This window comes from Nansenia antarctica, assembly GCF_963989245.1.
Source record: "Nansenia antarctica genome assembly, chromosome: 13".
Taxonomy (NCBI): domain Eukaryota; kingdom Metazoa; phylum Chordata; class Actinopteri; order Argentiniformes; family Microstomatidae; genus Nansenia; species Nansenia antarctica.
The window spans coordinates 1,621,457-1,637,791 of NC_137683.1; the positions used below are offsets into that span (position 1 = coordinate 1,621,457).

The window sequence follows — 16,335 nt, forward strand, 5'->3', positions numbered from 1 at the left end:
AGACGAGACAACATGTCGTTACTCATTCCATTCCAACGAGATCTTCCTCCGATACTTTCATTGACTTCAACACAAGAGCTGATTCTCCCTGAAACTCCACCAACAGTGCATGCTCCTCGCCAAGTTTGTCAAATAGTCACTATGGGTTAAAACTGGCTTAAAGCACATCTGCCTGCTTGAATCTGACAACTGTGTATCGACTTCGACACCCTGATAAGATGGCCACGTGTGAAACCAACGACCTCACGGCTTTGGCAGTGTATGAATTCAGCCAGTAAAGAGGAGAGACTGACCAGTTCTGACAGTAAAGAGGAGAGACTGACTAGTTCTGACAGTAAAGAGGAGAGACTGACCAGTTCTGACAGTAAAGAGGAGAGACTGACCAGTTCAGCTAGTAAAGGGGAGAGACTGACCAGTTCAGCTAGTAAAGGGGAGAGACTGACCAGTTCAGCTAGTAAAGGGGAGAGACTGACCAGTCCTGACAGTAAAGAGGAGAGACTGACCAGTTCTGACAGTAAAGGGGAGAGACTGACCAGTTCAGCTAGTAAAGAGGAGAGACTGACCAGTTCTGACAGTAAAGAGGAGAGACTGACCAGTTCTGACAGTAAAGGGGAGAGACTGACCAGTTCTGACAGTAAAGGGGAGAGACTGACCAGTTCTGACAGTAAAGGGGAGAGACTGACCAGTTCTGACAGTAAAGGGGAGAGACTGACCAGTTCTGACAGTAAAGCGGAGAGACTGACCAGTTCTGACAGTGCTGTGTGACGCTGGCGTCAGGGGGGAACACAGAGCCCTCCCACTCACACGGACAGAGAGAGGGGGGCACGCAGCCATCGCCTGCAGGAGGAAGGCAGAGAGGAGAGGGAATCACGTTCTGGATTGTACAACACAGCCGTTGTTGTCTTACCATAGCAGATATTGTGTGTGTGTGTGTGTGTGTGTGTGTCTGTATTGGAACACACAGCCCATGTTGTGTTACCATGGCGGACGGTCCCTGCAGGGCAGAAGCAGCCCTCCACACAGGAGAGGGCGCTGCACTGGGAGTCAGGGCTGTGGGCTGTACCAGGGCAGGTAGCAGAACAAGCCGGGCCACAGGCCTCATACACCAGCCCGTTCTCACACTGGAGCGCTACACAGAGACACAGGCCAATAGAGAGGGAGTACAGCATCTATGAGTCTCTGTCACAAGTAATAATACATAGAATATGAATAGCGCTTTCTCATGGATGGACTCAAAGCTCTTACTGTAACAACATGTCAAGAATATAAAAAATAGAACATAATAATAACAAAATAATAAATCTAGGTGGACAGTCATAGAACATACATAACAGAGGGCCCTATGCGTTGAACGCCTGCCTGATCAGATGAGTTTTTAGCAAGGTGTTAAAGGAGAGTGAGAGTTGGATTACACCTCATCTGATTATGTGTTCATGCTTTAAACACCTCATCTAAGTATGTGTTCATGCTTTAAACACCTCATCTAAGTATGTGTTCATGCTTTAACGCAGTAAAAAGCTGTGTGGTGGCACAGTGGTGACAGATGTGGTCAGTCAGTGTGTGAGTGTGTGTGGTAGACAGTGTGTGAGTGTGTGTGGTAGACAGTGTGTGAGTGTGTGTGGTAGACAGTGTGTGTGTGTGTGTGTGGTAGACAGTGTGTGAGTGTGTGTGGTAGACAGTGTGTGAGTGTGTGTGTGTGGTAGACAGTGTGTGAGTGTGTGTGGTAGACAGTGTGTGAGTGTGTGTGGTAGACGTACGGCAGAGTTCCTGGGACCTCCAGCGGATGTATGCTCCGCGTCGGTTACACTCCTCAGCATAGGCCGCGATGGCCGTGCACAGACACTCACAGTCCCCGCCGGAATCACAGCTACAACACACGCACACGCACACACACACACACACACACACACACACACACACACACATGATGAGCCATCATCCATAGTCTAAACATAGTTAATAGTCTGAATAAAGCCAGTAAGTAGAAGCACACAAATGTGACATGGTCTGGTGAAAGAGTCCGCAAGTCAGCAATCGTCATTTTGCCCAAATGACTAAAAATGCTTTTTGTTGAAAGTATACGTAAGTGTTGAGGAGCCCACTCAATATAACAAACAATAGTTTTAGGATCAGTAAATACTTAGAATTTGTGAATTGGACATCTGCCATCCTGCTTACCACTGGGTGAGTGTTGATACATGGCTTGTAAACAAACTTACGTTTTAGGACATGTTCAAAAGCAAGGACTGTGTGATGATCTATCTTATGTGTAGTTTTGTGTTTTTAGCATGTTGATGTTCTATCTCTACATTGTGATGAGCCAAACATGCAGATAGATGTTACATAGCGATGTTTTCTTTCTAGCTGCTAGCTAGCTACCAGCTACTAGCTGTTTGGATTCAGAGTGATTTTCTCAGATTCTCCGATTTCAATGTATGACACATCCTTACAATATGCACTTTCATAATCTGAATATTAATCTAAACAAACCTTGCCGACATGGGGACCAAACCCCCAGACCCTGTCATCAGTACCACGGTCAGACACTCACCCACAGGCGTCACACACACACCAGTCATCAGTACCACGGTCAGACACTCACCCACAGGCGTCACACACACACCAGTCATCAGTACCACGGTCAGACACTCACCCACAGGCGTCAAACACACACCAGTCATCAGTACCACGGTCAGACACTCACCCACAGGCGTCAAACACACACCAGTCATCAGTACCACGGTCAGACACTCACCCACAGGCGTCACACACACACCAGTCATCAGTACCACGGTCAGACACTCACCCACAGGCGTCAAACACACACCAGTCATCAGTACCAAGGACAGACACTCACCCACAGGCGTCAAACACACACCAGTCATCAGTACCACGGTCAGACACTCACCCACAGGCGTCACACACACACCAGTCATCAGTACCACGCTCAGACACTCACCCACAGGCGTCAAACACACACCAGTCATCAGTACCAAGGACAGACACTCACCCACAGGCGTCACACACACACCAGTCATCAGTACCACGGTCAGACACTCACCCACAGGCGTCACACACACACCTGTCATCAGTACCACGGTCAGACACTCACCCACAGGCGTCACACACACACCAGTCATCAGTACCACGGTCAGACACTCACCCACAGGCGTCAAACACACACCAGTCATCAGTACCAAGGACAGACACTCACCCACAGGCGTCACACACACACCAGTCATCAGTACCAAGGACAGACACTCACCCACAGGCGTCACACACACACCAGTCATCAGTACCACGGTCAGACACTCACCCACAGGCGTCACACACACACCAGTCATCAGTACCACGCTCAGACACTCACCCACAGGCGTCACACACACACCAGTCATAAGTACCACGGTCAGACACTCACCCACAGGCGTCACACACACACCAGTCATCAGTACCAAGGACAGACACTCACCCACAGGCGTCACACACACACCAGTCATCAGTACCACGCTCAGACACTCACCCACAGGCGTCACACACACACCAGTCATCAGTACCACGGTCAGACACTCACCCACAGGCGTCACACACACACCAGTCATCAGTACCACGCTCAGACACTCACCCACAGGCGTCACACACACACCAGTCATCAGTACCAAGGACAGACACTCACCCACAGGCGTCACACACACACCAGTCATCAGTACCACGCTCAGACACTCACCCACAGGCGTCAAACACACACCAGTCATCAGTCCCAAGGACAGACACTCACCCACAGGCGTCAAACACACACCAGTCATCAGTACCAAGGACAGACACTCACCCACAGGCGTCACACACACACCAGTCATCAGTACCACGCTCAGACACTCACCCACAGGCGTCAAACACACACCTGTCATCAGTACCAAGGTCAGACACTCACCCACAGGCGTCACACACACACCAGTCATCAGTACCACGGTCAGACACTCACCCACAGGCGTCAAACACACACCAGTCATCAGTACCACGGTCAGACACTCACCCACAGGCGTCACACACACACCAGTCATCAGTACCACGGTCAGACACTCACCCACAGGCGTCAAACACACACCAGTCATCAGTACCAAGGTCAGACACTCACCCACAGGCGTCAAACACACACCAGTCGTAGTACTGCTGGGGGGGCACCTCAGGGTGGCAGGCAGAGAACAGCTCCTGGGTGAGGACAGCACACCTCTTCCTCGCCCAGGTCACCCTATGGGGGTTAATCTGGAGCAGAGAGGGTGAGAGTGTGTTATTGTGTGTGTGTGTGTGTGTGTGTGTGTGTGTGTGTGTGTGCGTGCGCGCTGTGGCATCCCTCTCCCTATCATGCATGTGCCGGGGGGTCAGGACCTTGGAGCCCCTAGGCAGCAGAGAGAGAGATAGAGCTATCCTCACACAGCAGAGACAGAGATAGAGCTATCCTCACACAGCAGAGAGAGATAGAGCTATCCTCACACAGCAGACAGAGATAGAGCTATCCTCACACAGTAGACAGAGATAGAGCTATCCTCACACAGCAGAGACAGAGATAGAGCTATCCTCACACAGCAGAGAGAGATAGAGCTATCCTCACACAGCAGAGACAGAGATAGAGCTATCCTCACACAGCAGAGAGAGATAGAGCTATCCTCACACAGCAGACAGAGATAGAGCTATCCTCACACAGCAGAGAGAGATAGAGCTATCCTCACACAGCAGAGAGAGAGATAGAGCTATCCTCACACAGCAGAGACAGAGATAGAGCTATCCTCACACAGCAGAGACAGAGATAGAGCTATCCTCACACAGCAGAGAGAGAGATAGAGCTATCCTCACACAGCAGACAGAGATAGAGCTATCCTCACACAGCAGACAGAGATAGAGCTATCCTCACACAGTAGACAGAGATAGAGCTATCCTCACACAGCAGAGACAGAGATAGAGCTATCCTCACACAGCAGACAGAGATAGAGCTATCCTCACACAGCAGAGACAGATAGAGCTATCCTCACACAGTAGACAGAGATAGAGCTATCCTCACACAGCAGAGAGAGAGATAGAGCTATCCTCACACAGCAGACAGAGATAGAGCTATCCTCACACAGCAGAGACAGAGATAGAGCTATCCTCACACAGCAGAGACAGAGATAGAGCTATCCTCACACAGCAGAGACAGAGATAGAGCTATCCTCACACAGCAGAGACAGAGATAGAGCTATCCTCACACAGCAGAGACAGAGATAGAGCTATCCTCACACAGCAGAGACAGAGATAGAGCTATCCTCACACAGCAGACAGAGATAGAGCTATCCTCACACAGCAGAGAGAGATAGAGCTATCCTCACACAGCAGAGACAGAGATAGAGCTATCCTCACACAGCAGACAGAGATAGAGCTATCCTCACACAGCAGAGAGAGATAGAGCTATCCTCACACAGCAGACAGAGATAGAGCTATCCTCACACAGTAGAGAGAGAGATAGAGCTATCCTCACACAGCAGACAGAGATAGAGCTATCCTCACACAGCAGAGACAGAGATAGAGCTATCCTCACACAGTAGACAGAGATAGAGCTATCCTCACACAGCAGAGAGAGAGATAGAGCTATCCTCACACAGCAGAGACAGAGATAGAGCTATCCTCACACAGCAGACAGAGATAGAGCTATCCTCACACAGCAGAGACAGAGATAGAGCTATCCTCACACAGCAGACAGAGATAGAGCTATCCTCACACAGCAGAGAGAGATAGAGCTATCCTCACACAGCAGAGACAGAGATAGAGCTATCCTCACACAGCAGAGAGAGATAGAGCTATCCTCACACAGCAGACAGAGATAGAGCTATCCTCACACAGCAGAGAGAGAGATAGAGCTATCCTCACACAGCAGAGACAGAGATAGAGCTATCCTCACACAGCAGAGACAGAGATAGAGCTATCCTCACACAGCAGAGACAGAGATAGAGCTATCCTCACACAGTAGAGAGATAGAGCTATCCTCACACAGCAGAGACAGAGATAGAGCTATCCTCACACAGCAGAGAGAGATAGAGCTATCCTCACACAGCAGAGACAGATAGAGCTATCCTCACACAGCAGACAGAGATAGAGCTATCCTCACACAGCAGACAGAGATAGAGCTATCCTCACACAGCAGAGACAGATAGAGCTATCCTCACACAGCAGAGACAGATAGAGCTATCCTCACACAGTAGAGAGAGAGATAGAGCTATCCTCACACAGCAGAGACAGAGATAGAGCTATCCTCACACAGCAGACAGAGATAGAGCTATCCTCACACAGCAGAGAGAGATAGAGCTATCCTCACACAGCAGACAGAGATAGAGCTATCCTCACACAGCAGACAGAGATAGAGCTATCCTCACACAGTAGAGACAGAGATAGAGCTATCCTCACACAGCAGAGACAGAGATAGAGCTATCCTCACACAGCAGACAGAGATAGAGCTATCCTCACACAGTAGAGACAGAGATAGAGCTATCCTCACACAGCAGAGACAGAGATAGAGCTATCCTCACACAGCAGAGACAGATAGAGCTATCCTCACACAGTAGAGAGAGAGATAGAGCTATCCTCACACAGCAGAGAGAGATAGAGCTATCCTCACACAGCAGAGAGAGATAGAGCTATCCTCACACAGCAGAGACAGAGATAGAGCTATCCTCACACAGCAGACAGAGATAGAGCTATCCTCACACAGTAGAGAGAGAGATAGAGCTATCCTCACACAGCAGACAGAGATAGAGCTATCCTCACACAGCAGAGACAGAGATAGAGCTATCCTCACACAGTAGACAGAGATAGAGCTATCCTCACACAGCAGAGAGAGAGATAGAGCTATCCTCACACTGCAGAGACAGATAGAGCTATCCTCACACAGCAGAGACAGAGATAGAGCTATCCTCACACAGCAGACAGAGATAGAGCTATCCTCACACAGCAGACAGAGATAGAGCTATCCTCACACAGCAGACAGAGATAGAGCTATCCTCACACAGCAGACAGAGATAGAGCTATCCTCACACAGCAGACAGAGATAGAGCTATCCTCACACAGCAGACAGAGATAGAGCTATCCTCACACAGTAGACAGAGATAGAGCTATCCTCACACAGCAGAGAGAGAGATAGAGCTATCCTCACACAGCAGACAGAGATAGAGCTATCCTCACACTGCAGAGACAGATAGAGCTATCCTCACACAGCAGAGACAGAGATAGAGCTATCCTCACACAGCAGAGACAGAGATAGAGCTATCCTCACACAGTAGAGAGAGAGATAGAGCTATCCTCACACAGCAGACAGAGATAGAGCTATCCTCACACAGCAGACAGAGATAGAGCTATCCTCACACAGCAGAGACAGAGATAGAGCTATCCTCACACAGTAGAGACAGAGATAGAGCTATCCTCACACAGCAGACAGAGATAGAGCTATCCCAGCTCTGTCTGACACTACCAGCTCTGTCTGACAGGACACTACCAGCTCTGTCTGACAGGACACGACCAGCTCTGTCTGACAGGACACTACCAGCTCTGTCTGACAGGACACTACCAGCTCTGTCAGACCAGGACACTACCAGCTCTGTCTGACCAGGACACTACCAGCTCTGTCAGACCAGGACACTACCAGCTCTGTCTGACACGACCAGCTCTGTCTGACAGGACACTACCAGCTCTGTCTGACACTACCAGCTCTGTCTGACCAGGACACTACCAGCTCTGTCTGACACGACCAGCTCTGTCTGACAGGACACTACCAGCTCTGTCTGACACTACCAGCTCTGTCTGACAGGACACTACCAGCTCTGTCTGACACTACCAGCTCTGTCTGACACTACCAGTCAGGTGAGAGCCGGACTGCCGGCACAAACATTTGATCCAGGTTTTATTAACGGGTAGACACTAGACGACCCCTACCCCAGATTTATAGACACATCTGTTTATAGATTTATAGACACATCTGTTTATAGATTTATAGATTTATAGACACATCTGTTAATAGATTTATAGATGTATAGACACATCTGTTAATAGATGTATAGATTTATAGACACATCTGTTTATAGATTTATAGACACATCTGTTTATAGATTTATAGACACATCTGTTAATAGATTTATAGATTTATAGACACATCTGTTAATAGATTTATAGATTTATAGACACATCTGTTAATAGATTTATAGATTTATAGACACATCTGTTTATAGATTTATAGAAACATCTGTTAATAGATTTATAGACACATCTGTTTATAGATTTATAGATTTAAAGACACATCTGTTTATAGATTTATAGATTTATAGACACATCTGTTAATAGATTTATAGATTTATGGCCGATGCCCACTCCACTAAGTTAGGAATAACACAAGCCGAGAAGGCCAAAGAAACCTATTGTCTCCTCGTCTCTCTAGCTCGTGTGAGCAAATTCCCCTGGTCCCCGTGAGAGGCGTGAGAGGGATACCACAGCACGCGTGTGTGTGTGCGTGTGTGTGTGTGTGTGTGTGTGTGTGTGTGTGTGATACTCACATTGCAGGGATCTCTGAGGTCCTGTTCAGTAACGTCAGGACAGGAAGGGTTCACTTTCCAGGAGTTACCAAACAGCTCGGCTGTAGATTCCACAATGCCCTGGCGTGTGGTGAAGTCATTCTCTGTGTCCCCGTCAAAGTTCCCACACAACCCCGCCACTCTGCTCCTCAGGTGGGCCGCGAGACGCACGTACACACGCATGCCTGCCAGCAGCAGAGAACAGGAGGGCTTTTAGGGATTTTATGGAATTATAAACCTTTGTTTTTATCCATTGTGTGTGTGTGTGTGTGTGTGTGTGTGTACGTATGCGTGCGCAGCTACACGTGTGTGTGTGTACGTATGCGTGCACATCGACACGTGTGTGTGTGTGTGTGTGTGTGTGTGTGTGTGTACGTATGCGTGCGCATCTACACATGTGTGTGTGTGTGTGTGTACCTATGCATGCGCAGCTACACGTGTGTGTGTGTGTGTGTGTGTGTGTGTACCTATGCATGCGCAGCTACACGTGTGTGTGTGTGTGTGTGGGTGTGTGTGTACCTATGCATGCGCATCTACACATGTGTGTGTGTGTATGTGTGTGTGTGTGTACCTATGCATGCGCAGCTACACGTGTGTGTGTGTGTGTGTGTACGTATGCGTGCGCATCGACACGTGTGTGTGTGTGTGTGTGTGTGTGTACGTATGCGTGCGCATCTACATGTGTGTGTGTGTGTGTGTGTGTGTGTGTGTGTGTGTGTGTGTTGGTGGTCCTACCTCCGTCCCAGAGCAGTGTGACTCCCAGGCGAGAGGAGAGGGAGACGTAGAGGCCGACCCTCTCTATCACCAGACCGCTACCAGAGTAAGACCTGGGCAGAGTCACTGGCACACCGTTCACTGCAATGGCTTTACCTGGAACACAAGGCACAACACATATATATATATATAGCATTATCGTGACATCTTTTCAGTGACCATCCCGCTATCCCTCATTTACTTATTTACTATCCACTTTACATGCTCCCCCCTCTCCCTAAACTTCTCTCCTATCCCTCGTCCTTCCTTCTATTTCTCCATCTCTCTCTCTCTCTCAACTCTCTCTCCATCTCTCTCTTTCTTTCTCTCTCTCTCTCTCTCCATCTCTCTCTTTCTTTCTCTCTCTCTCTCTCCATCTCTCTCTTTCTTTCTCTCTCTCTCTTTCTCTCTCTCTCTCTCTCCCTCTCTCTCTCCATCTCTCTCTCTCCCTCTCTCTCTCTCTCCCTCTCTCTCTCTCTCTGTCTCTCTCTCTCTCCCTCTCTCTCTCTCTCTCTCTCTCTCCCTCTCTCTCTCCATCTCTCTCTCTCTCTCTCTCCCTCTCTCTCTCATGTATGTCTCTCTCCTCTCTCACCTCTCAGAAGGTGGATGGCGGTGTTCCCCACAGTGAAGGTGACAGACTTGGTACAGGTGACTCCAGTGCTGCCACAGGGCACGTTCTCCCCGATGACGCTGAACAGCCCTCCCGTCTCCTGCACCAGCACGTACTCGCAGTCACCCAGGAAGGAGAAACAGCGGCCATCGAACGTCACGTAGTGAGGGTCGCCCGTGGCCACGCAGGTGCCCGCGCACAGGGACTGGCCGCAGTGCCAGCGCCGCTCCTTGCATACGCTGCAGGGAAACCCCACAGAGAACATATGATGAACATATGATGAACATATGATGAACATATGATGGAGAGTGGGGGGAGAGAGGGAGGAAACATATGATGGAGAGTGGGGGGAGAGAGGGAGGAAACAATGTTGAGAGGAAGAGAGATATAGTCAATAACAGTAGGTTGAGTAGATAAGTTATCTATGGTTATTCATGATTGTCAATCAATCAATCAATCGATCAATCAATCAATCATTGATATTTTTGTTTAAGTTAAGACTAAAAACCCATCTTTTTAATATTGCCTTTAAATGACTTAATCATTAAATGATGATTATATAATGATTAAAGCACTTTGAGCTGCAACGTTTGCAGGAAAAGTGCTATACAAATAAAGGTTATTATTATTATTATTATTATTATTATTATTATTATTATTATTATTATTAAGGTATCCATATTTGTGTACGCATTACCATGTTTTTATTCTACAGTATGTTGACCCTGATGCTTACCATGTGTTGCAGTCTTTAGTAATGGTGTCGTTACTGGAGTACAGGCGGCCGTTGTGGTGGCATGGACAGTTCTCTGGGAGGACACACTCGTCTCCCTGGGGGGCAGAGACGGAAACACCTGGTTAAGAAGACGCTGACTGTGCTAGTGAGATACACTTTAACACTTTAACTGTTGTGAATCCCTCATCGGCTCCGCCCCCTCCTGCCTCGTTGGCGCTCGTTGAGCCTCATCAGGCTCAAGTGGAGACAGCTGGGTCCAGCTATCAACTCAGGAGGAGGCAGCCCTATAAGAAGCCCCAGAAACCTTCCTCCGACGCTTGATTATTTGGACCCATGTGGAACCTGCCTCCCCCTGCCTAGACCTCCTGCCTGCCTATCGACTACGTCTCCTGCCTATGTCCCTGCCTGCCTAACGACCACCCCTCCTGCCTACCGCCTACTCCTCCTGCCTAACCCCCTGCCTGCCTGCCGCCTACTCCTCCTGCCTAACCCCCCCGTCTGCCTGCCTGCCGACTATTCCCCCTCTCTGCTCTGGACTGGTTAGTACACGTACATATTTCAACACTTCACTCATCTACATATCTACACCACACTAGTTTTGCACGCTAGACACTCACACCCAGACACATAGAGTACAGTTCCACTCACACCTCATTTACATTATCCAGTTCTCTGGCATCCACACATTCCCCCCACTTAGGCCCCGTTAGAGTAGGGTTATTCTTTTGTCCTTCATTTTAATAAATCCTTTTATTATTAGTTTGCCTCTTGTGTCCGTCTGTTCTGGGGTTCTGCCACACTTGACTCTTTTGCTAGTGCTACCATAACAGAATAATCAAGCCAAAATGAGTCAAGGCAGCACCTCGGGGCAGACGCCCGCAGTTAAGCCCAACCCAGTGTCCCATTCAGTTGACGAGCTTGTTTCCGCCCACGCGGCCGAGCTCGCGTCCCTCCAGGCGGAGTTGTGTAAGGCTTTCCCCTCCGTTCAGGGTAACATCGCTGAGCTCCAGAAGTCGTCCACCTCCGCCTCAGCTGCTCTCGCCTCCCTTGCTGTCCAGATGGGCACTCTTGTCTCTGCGGTGGCTTCCATCCAGCTGAGGCTGAACACGCTCCCTGGAGGAGCTGCAGTCCCTGCTCCCCCTGCTGATTCACCGGGGGTTCCAGCCCCCCCAGGGCGAGCTCCCGCCCAACCCGAGCCCAACCTGGTTACCCCTCGACCCTTTGGAGGGAACTTTGATCTGGGCAGAGGGTTCCTGACCCAGTGTGAACTTTTTTTTGCTTTCCAACCGTCCAAGTATGGGTCAGAAGAGGCTAAAGTAGCCTTCATTATGTCCCTCCTGGTGGACAAGGCTCTAGACTGGGCCATAGCCGTGGTGGGCAGAGACCCACATCTTGCCCAGGACTACGAGGCGTTCCGCCGGGAGTTTTCCTTTTTGTTTGACCACCCCTCTGACGGCGCGGACGCCGCCTCCAGGATGCTGGAACTCCGGCAAGGCTCCAGGACCGTCGCGGACTACACCTTAGAGTTCCGGATCCTCGCCGCCGACAGCGGGTGGGGAGACATAGCGCTCCTTTGCGCCTACCGGCGGGGTCTGAGTGAGGCGGTGAAGGACCTTATCGTCCGGGACCGCCCAGGCTCCCTTCAAGAACTGGTCACCTTGTCCCTACAAATGGATGAGCGCCTGCGGGAGCGCCGCCAGGAGCGCAGCCAACGCGCCGTGGGGCCCCCTCACTCGGTCCCCAGCCGCACGTCCTCTCTCCCCCGTTTTGCGGCCGCCCACTCGGCCCTGCCCCCTCGGGTTCCCATGCTCTCCCCAGCCCCGTCCACCTCTGAGTCAGCGGAGGAGCCCATGCAGGTCGGCCGGTCCCGCCTCTCTCAGGAAGAGAGAGAGCAGAGAATGCGGGGCGGGCTGTGCCTGTATTGCGGAAGACCCGGACACGTCCTCCGAACCTGCCCGGCGCGGCCAAAAGACCCGGCTCGCTAAAAGAGGGGTTTTTGGTGAGCCGTGCCTCGATCCCCCAACCCATCAAGAACCACAACCGGCTGTTCCCAGCCACCCTCTCCTGGGGTGAGGAGTCCATTTCTGCCGGCGCCCTCATTGACTCCGGGGCCGACGAGTGCTTGATGGACATCACCCTCGCTCGTCAGGCCGGCATCCCGCTCGTTCCCCTCGACCATGCCTTGTTCCCCCAAGCCATCGATGGGAGGCCCTTAGGTAGGATCACGCATAGCACTGAATCCCTCACCCTCACCATGTCCGGTAATCACGTCGAGACGGCACGTTTTCTTGTCCTCCACGCCCCCACTGCACCCCTAGTATTAGGTAGGCCGTGGTTGGAGAGACACGATCCCCACATCTCCTGGACCACTGGACGGATTTTGGGCTGGAGCATCCCCTGTCATGCCAACTGCCTACGCTCCGCCCTCTCTCCGTCCAGCGGTCCCAGGCCCTTAGTCTCTCCCCCGGACCTCACTGGTGTCCCCTCTACGTATCTTGACCTGGCCATGGTGTTTAGTAAGGACCGCGCCCTTTCACTTCCTCCTCACCGGCCGTATGATTGTCCCATCAACCTCCTTCCCGGGGCAGCCCTTCCCAAGGGTCGTCTCTACAACCTCTCGGTCCCGGAGAAGGAGGCAATGCGCAATTATATAGCCGAGTCCCTAGCCTCGGGTGTAATTCGACCATCGTCTTCCCCCCTCGCGGCGGGCTTCTTCTTTGTGGCGAAGAAGGATGGTGGCCTGAGGCCCTGTATAGATTTTCGTAGTTTAAACACCATCACTGTTAAGAATAAATACCCACTCCCCCTTATGAGTTCCACTTTCGAGCCACTCACTCACGCCCGGGTGTTCACTAAACTTGACCTCCGCAACGCCTACCATCTGGTTAGGGTCAAGGAGGGGGACGAGTGGAAGACCGGGTTCAACACCCACCTCGGTCACTTCGAGTACCTGGTCATGCCCTTTGGCCTGTCCAATGCCCCCGGAGTCTTCCAGGAGCTGGTCAATGACGTGCTGAGGGACATGATAAATGTTTTCGTGGTTGTTTACCTGGATGATATCCTGATCTTTTCCCCGACCATGGAGGAACACCACCAACACGTGCGCCTGGTCCTACAACGGCTCCTGGAGAATCGTCTCTTCGTCAAGGCGGAGAAATGCGTCTTCCACTCCTCCTCTGTGACGTACCTGGGTAACGTCGTGGAGGAAGGGCAAATGCGCGCCGACCCGGCTAAGATTAAGGCGGTGGCAGAGTGGCCACGACCCACCGACCGAACACAACTCCGGCGCTTCCTCGGGTTCGCCGGGTTTACCCGGCGGTTCATCAAGGGGTTTAGCCAGGTGGCGGCCCCTCTCACTGCTTGTACCTCCACTGTTCGCCCGTTCTCTTGGACCCCTGAGGCTGAGGCGGCCTTCTCCACCCTGAAGGGCCTCTTTACGACCGCGCCGGTGTTGGCCCACCCGGATCCAGCCAGGCAGTTCATCGTGGAGGTAGACGCTTCAGACACGGGCGTCGGGGCCGTTCTCACCCAGCGGTCGGAGGAGGACCAGAAGGTCCACCCGTGTGCCTACTACTCTCGCCGGTTTGACCCTGCCGAGAGGAACTACGATGTGGGCAACAAGGAGTTGCTGGCCATCCACGCTGCCCTCGGAGAGTGGAGGCACTGGCTGGAGGGGGCTAAGCTGCCGTTCCTAGTGTGGTCTGACCACAAGAACTTGACCTATATGAGGACGGCAAAAAGGCTTAACCCTAGACAGGCACGCTGGGCCCTGTTCTTCAGCCGATTCGACTTCACCCTCACCTACCGCCCGGGGTCAAAGAACGTCAGGGCGGACGCCCTCTCCCGGCTGTTCCCGGGGGAGTCCCCGGATATGCCGGTGACCCAAGACACCATCCTCCCCCCTACCCGGGTGGTAGGTGTCGTCACCTGGGCCATCGAGTCGGTGGTCAGACAGGCCCAGCGTGCCGAGCCGGACCCAGGTACCGGACCCCGGCACAGACTTTTTGTTCCCTCCACTGTCCGGCCGCAAGTGCTAGAGTGGGGGCACTCTAGTCACTTTGCCTGCCACCCTGGCTCCCACCGGACAGCGGAGTTTATCAGCCGGCGTTTTTGGTGGCCCACACTCCGGGGGGACGTTAAGGAGTTTGTGGGTGCCTGCACCATCTGCTCCCGAAGTAAGGCCTCCCATCGTCCTCCTTCGGGCCTCCTATGTCCCCTCCCTATCCCCGGTCGTCCTTGGTCCCACATCGCTTTAGACTTCGTTACGGGGCTCCCCTTATCCAAGGGTAAGGACACCATCCTAACCATTGTGGACAGGTTTTCCAAGGCTGTCCACTTTGTCGCCCTTCCCAAGCTCCCCTCCGCGGCCGAGACTGCTGACCTCCTCACGCTCCATGTGGTGAGGCTTCACGGCATTCCCCACAACATTGTGTCCGACCGGGGCCCCCAGTTCATCTCCAAGGTGTGGCAGGCCTTCTGTAAGGGAATTGGGGCCTCGGTCAGCCTCACCTCTGGATACCATCCGCAGTCCAACGGACAGGCCGAGCGGACCAACCAGGCCCTGGAGGCAGCCCTGCGTTGTGTCACCACCAGCAACCCCGCCTCCTGGGCCAAGTACCTACCATGGGTGGAGTATGCCATCAACACCATGGAGAGCTCCGCCACGGGTATGTCCCCTTTTGAATGCTCCTTGGGCTATCAACCTCCTCTCTTTCCCCAACAGGAGCTGGAGGTGGCAGTCCCGTCCACCAGGGTCCACCTCCGCCGGTGTCGGCGCATCTGGAGGACCACCCGGACCGCTCTGCTGCGGGCCACTGAGCGGTCCCGTCGCTGTGCCGACCGGCGGAGGGTGCCAGCCCCGGCCTATCGTCCCGGCCAGAAGGTCTGGCTGTTGGCCCGGGACCTGCCCCTCCAGACCGCCCAGACCTCCTCCCGTAAGCTAAATCCCCGCTATGTTGGGCCCTACACTATTGACCGGATTATTAACCCTGCAGCGGTTCGATTAAACCTTCCCCCTGCTCTCAAGGTCCACCCAGTATTTCACGTGTCCCTCCTCAAGCCTGTTTCCACTAGCCCCCTGTCCCCCCCCGTTCCAGCCCCCCCACCTCCCCGGGTCCTGAAGGATGGCGACCAGGTGTGGACGGTTGACCGCCTACTGGCTGTCCGCCGTAGGGGACGGGGGTTCCAGTATCTGGTGGACTGGGTGGGTTACGGCCCCGAAGACCGGAGCTGGGTGCCCCCGTCCTACCTCGCCGACCCCACACTCCTGGAGGATTTCTATCTGGCCCACCCGAACGCTCCAGGACGGTCGTCAGGTGCCTCCCCTAAGGGGGGGGGTACTGTTGTGAATCCCTCATCGGCTCCGCCCCCTCCTGCCTCGTTGGCGCTCGTTGAGCCTCATCAGGCTCAAGTGGAGACAGCTGGGTCCAGCTATCAACTCAGGAGGAGGCAGCCCTATAAGAAGCCCCAGAAACCTTCCTCCGACGCTTGATTATTTGGACCCATGTGGAACCTGCCTCCCCCTGCCTAGACCTCCTGCCTGCCTATCGACTACGTCTCCTGCCTATGTCCCTGCCTGCCTAACGACCACCCCTCCTGCCTATGCCCCTGCCTGCCTACCGCCTACTCCTCCTGCCTAACCCCCTGCCTGCCTG

The 16,335-nt window shown here is 52.6% G+C and overlaps 1 protein-coding gene across 1 annotated transcript in view; it reads right to left on the reverse strand.

The window, feature by feature from the left end:
* The window catches only part of sspo (SCO-spondin), a gene marked incomplete at both ends in the record, with an annotated part of 131,931 nt that overhangs the window by 93,222 nt on the left and 22,374 nt on the right, over nt 1-16,335 (reverse strand). The window contains 8 exons of the mRNA XM_080544512.1: nt 744-837; nt 980-1,129; nt 1,758-1,867; nt 4,133-4,260; nt 8,565-8,767; nt 9,318-9,452; nt 9,928-10,184; nt 10,682-10,776. Coding sequence (XP_080400638.1) covers nt 744-837; nt 980-1,129; nt 1,758-1,867; nt 4,133-4,260; nt 8,565-8,767; nt 9,318-9,452; nt 9,928-10,184; nt 10,682-10,776 — 1,172 coding nt within the window. The remainder of the gene's footprint in view (nt 1-743; nt 838-979; nt 1,130-1,757; nt 1,868-4,132; nt 4,261-8,564; nt 8,768-9,317; nt 9,453-9,927; nt 10,185-10,681; nt 10,777-16,335) is intronic.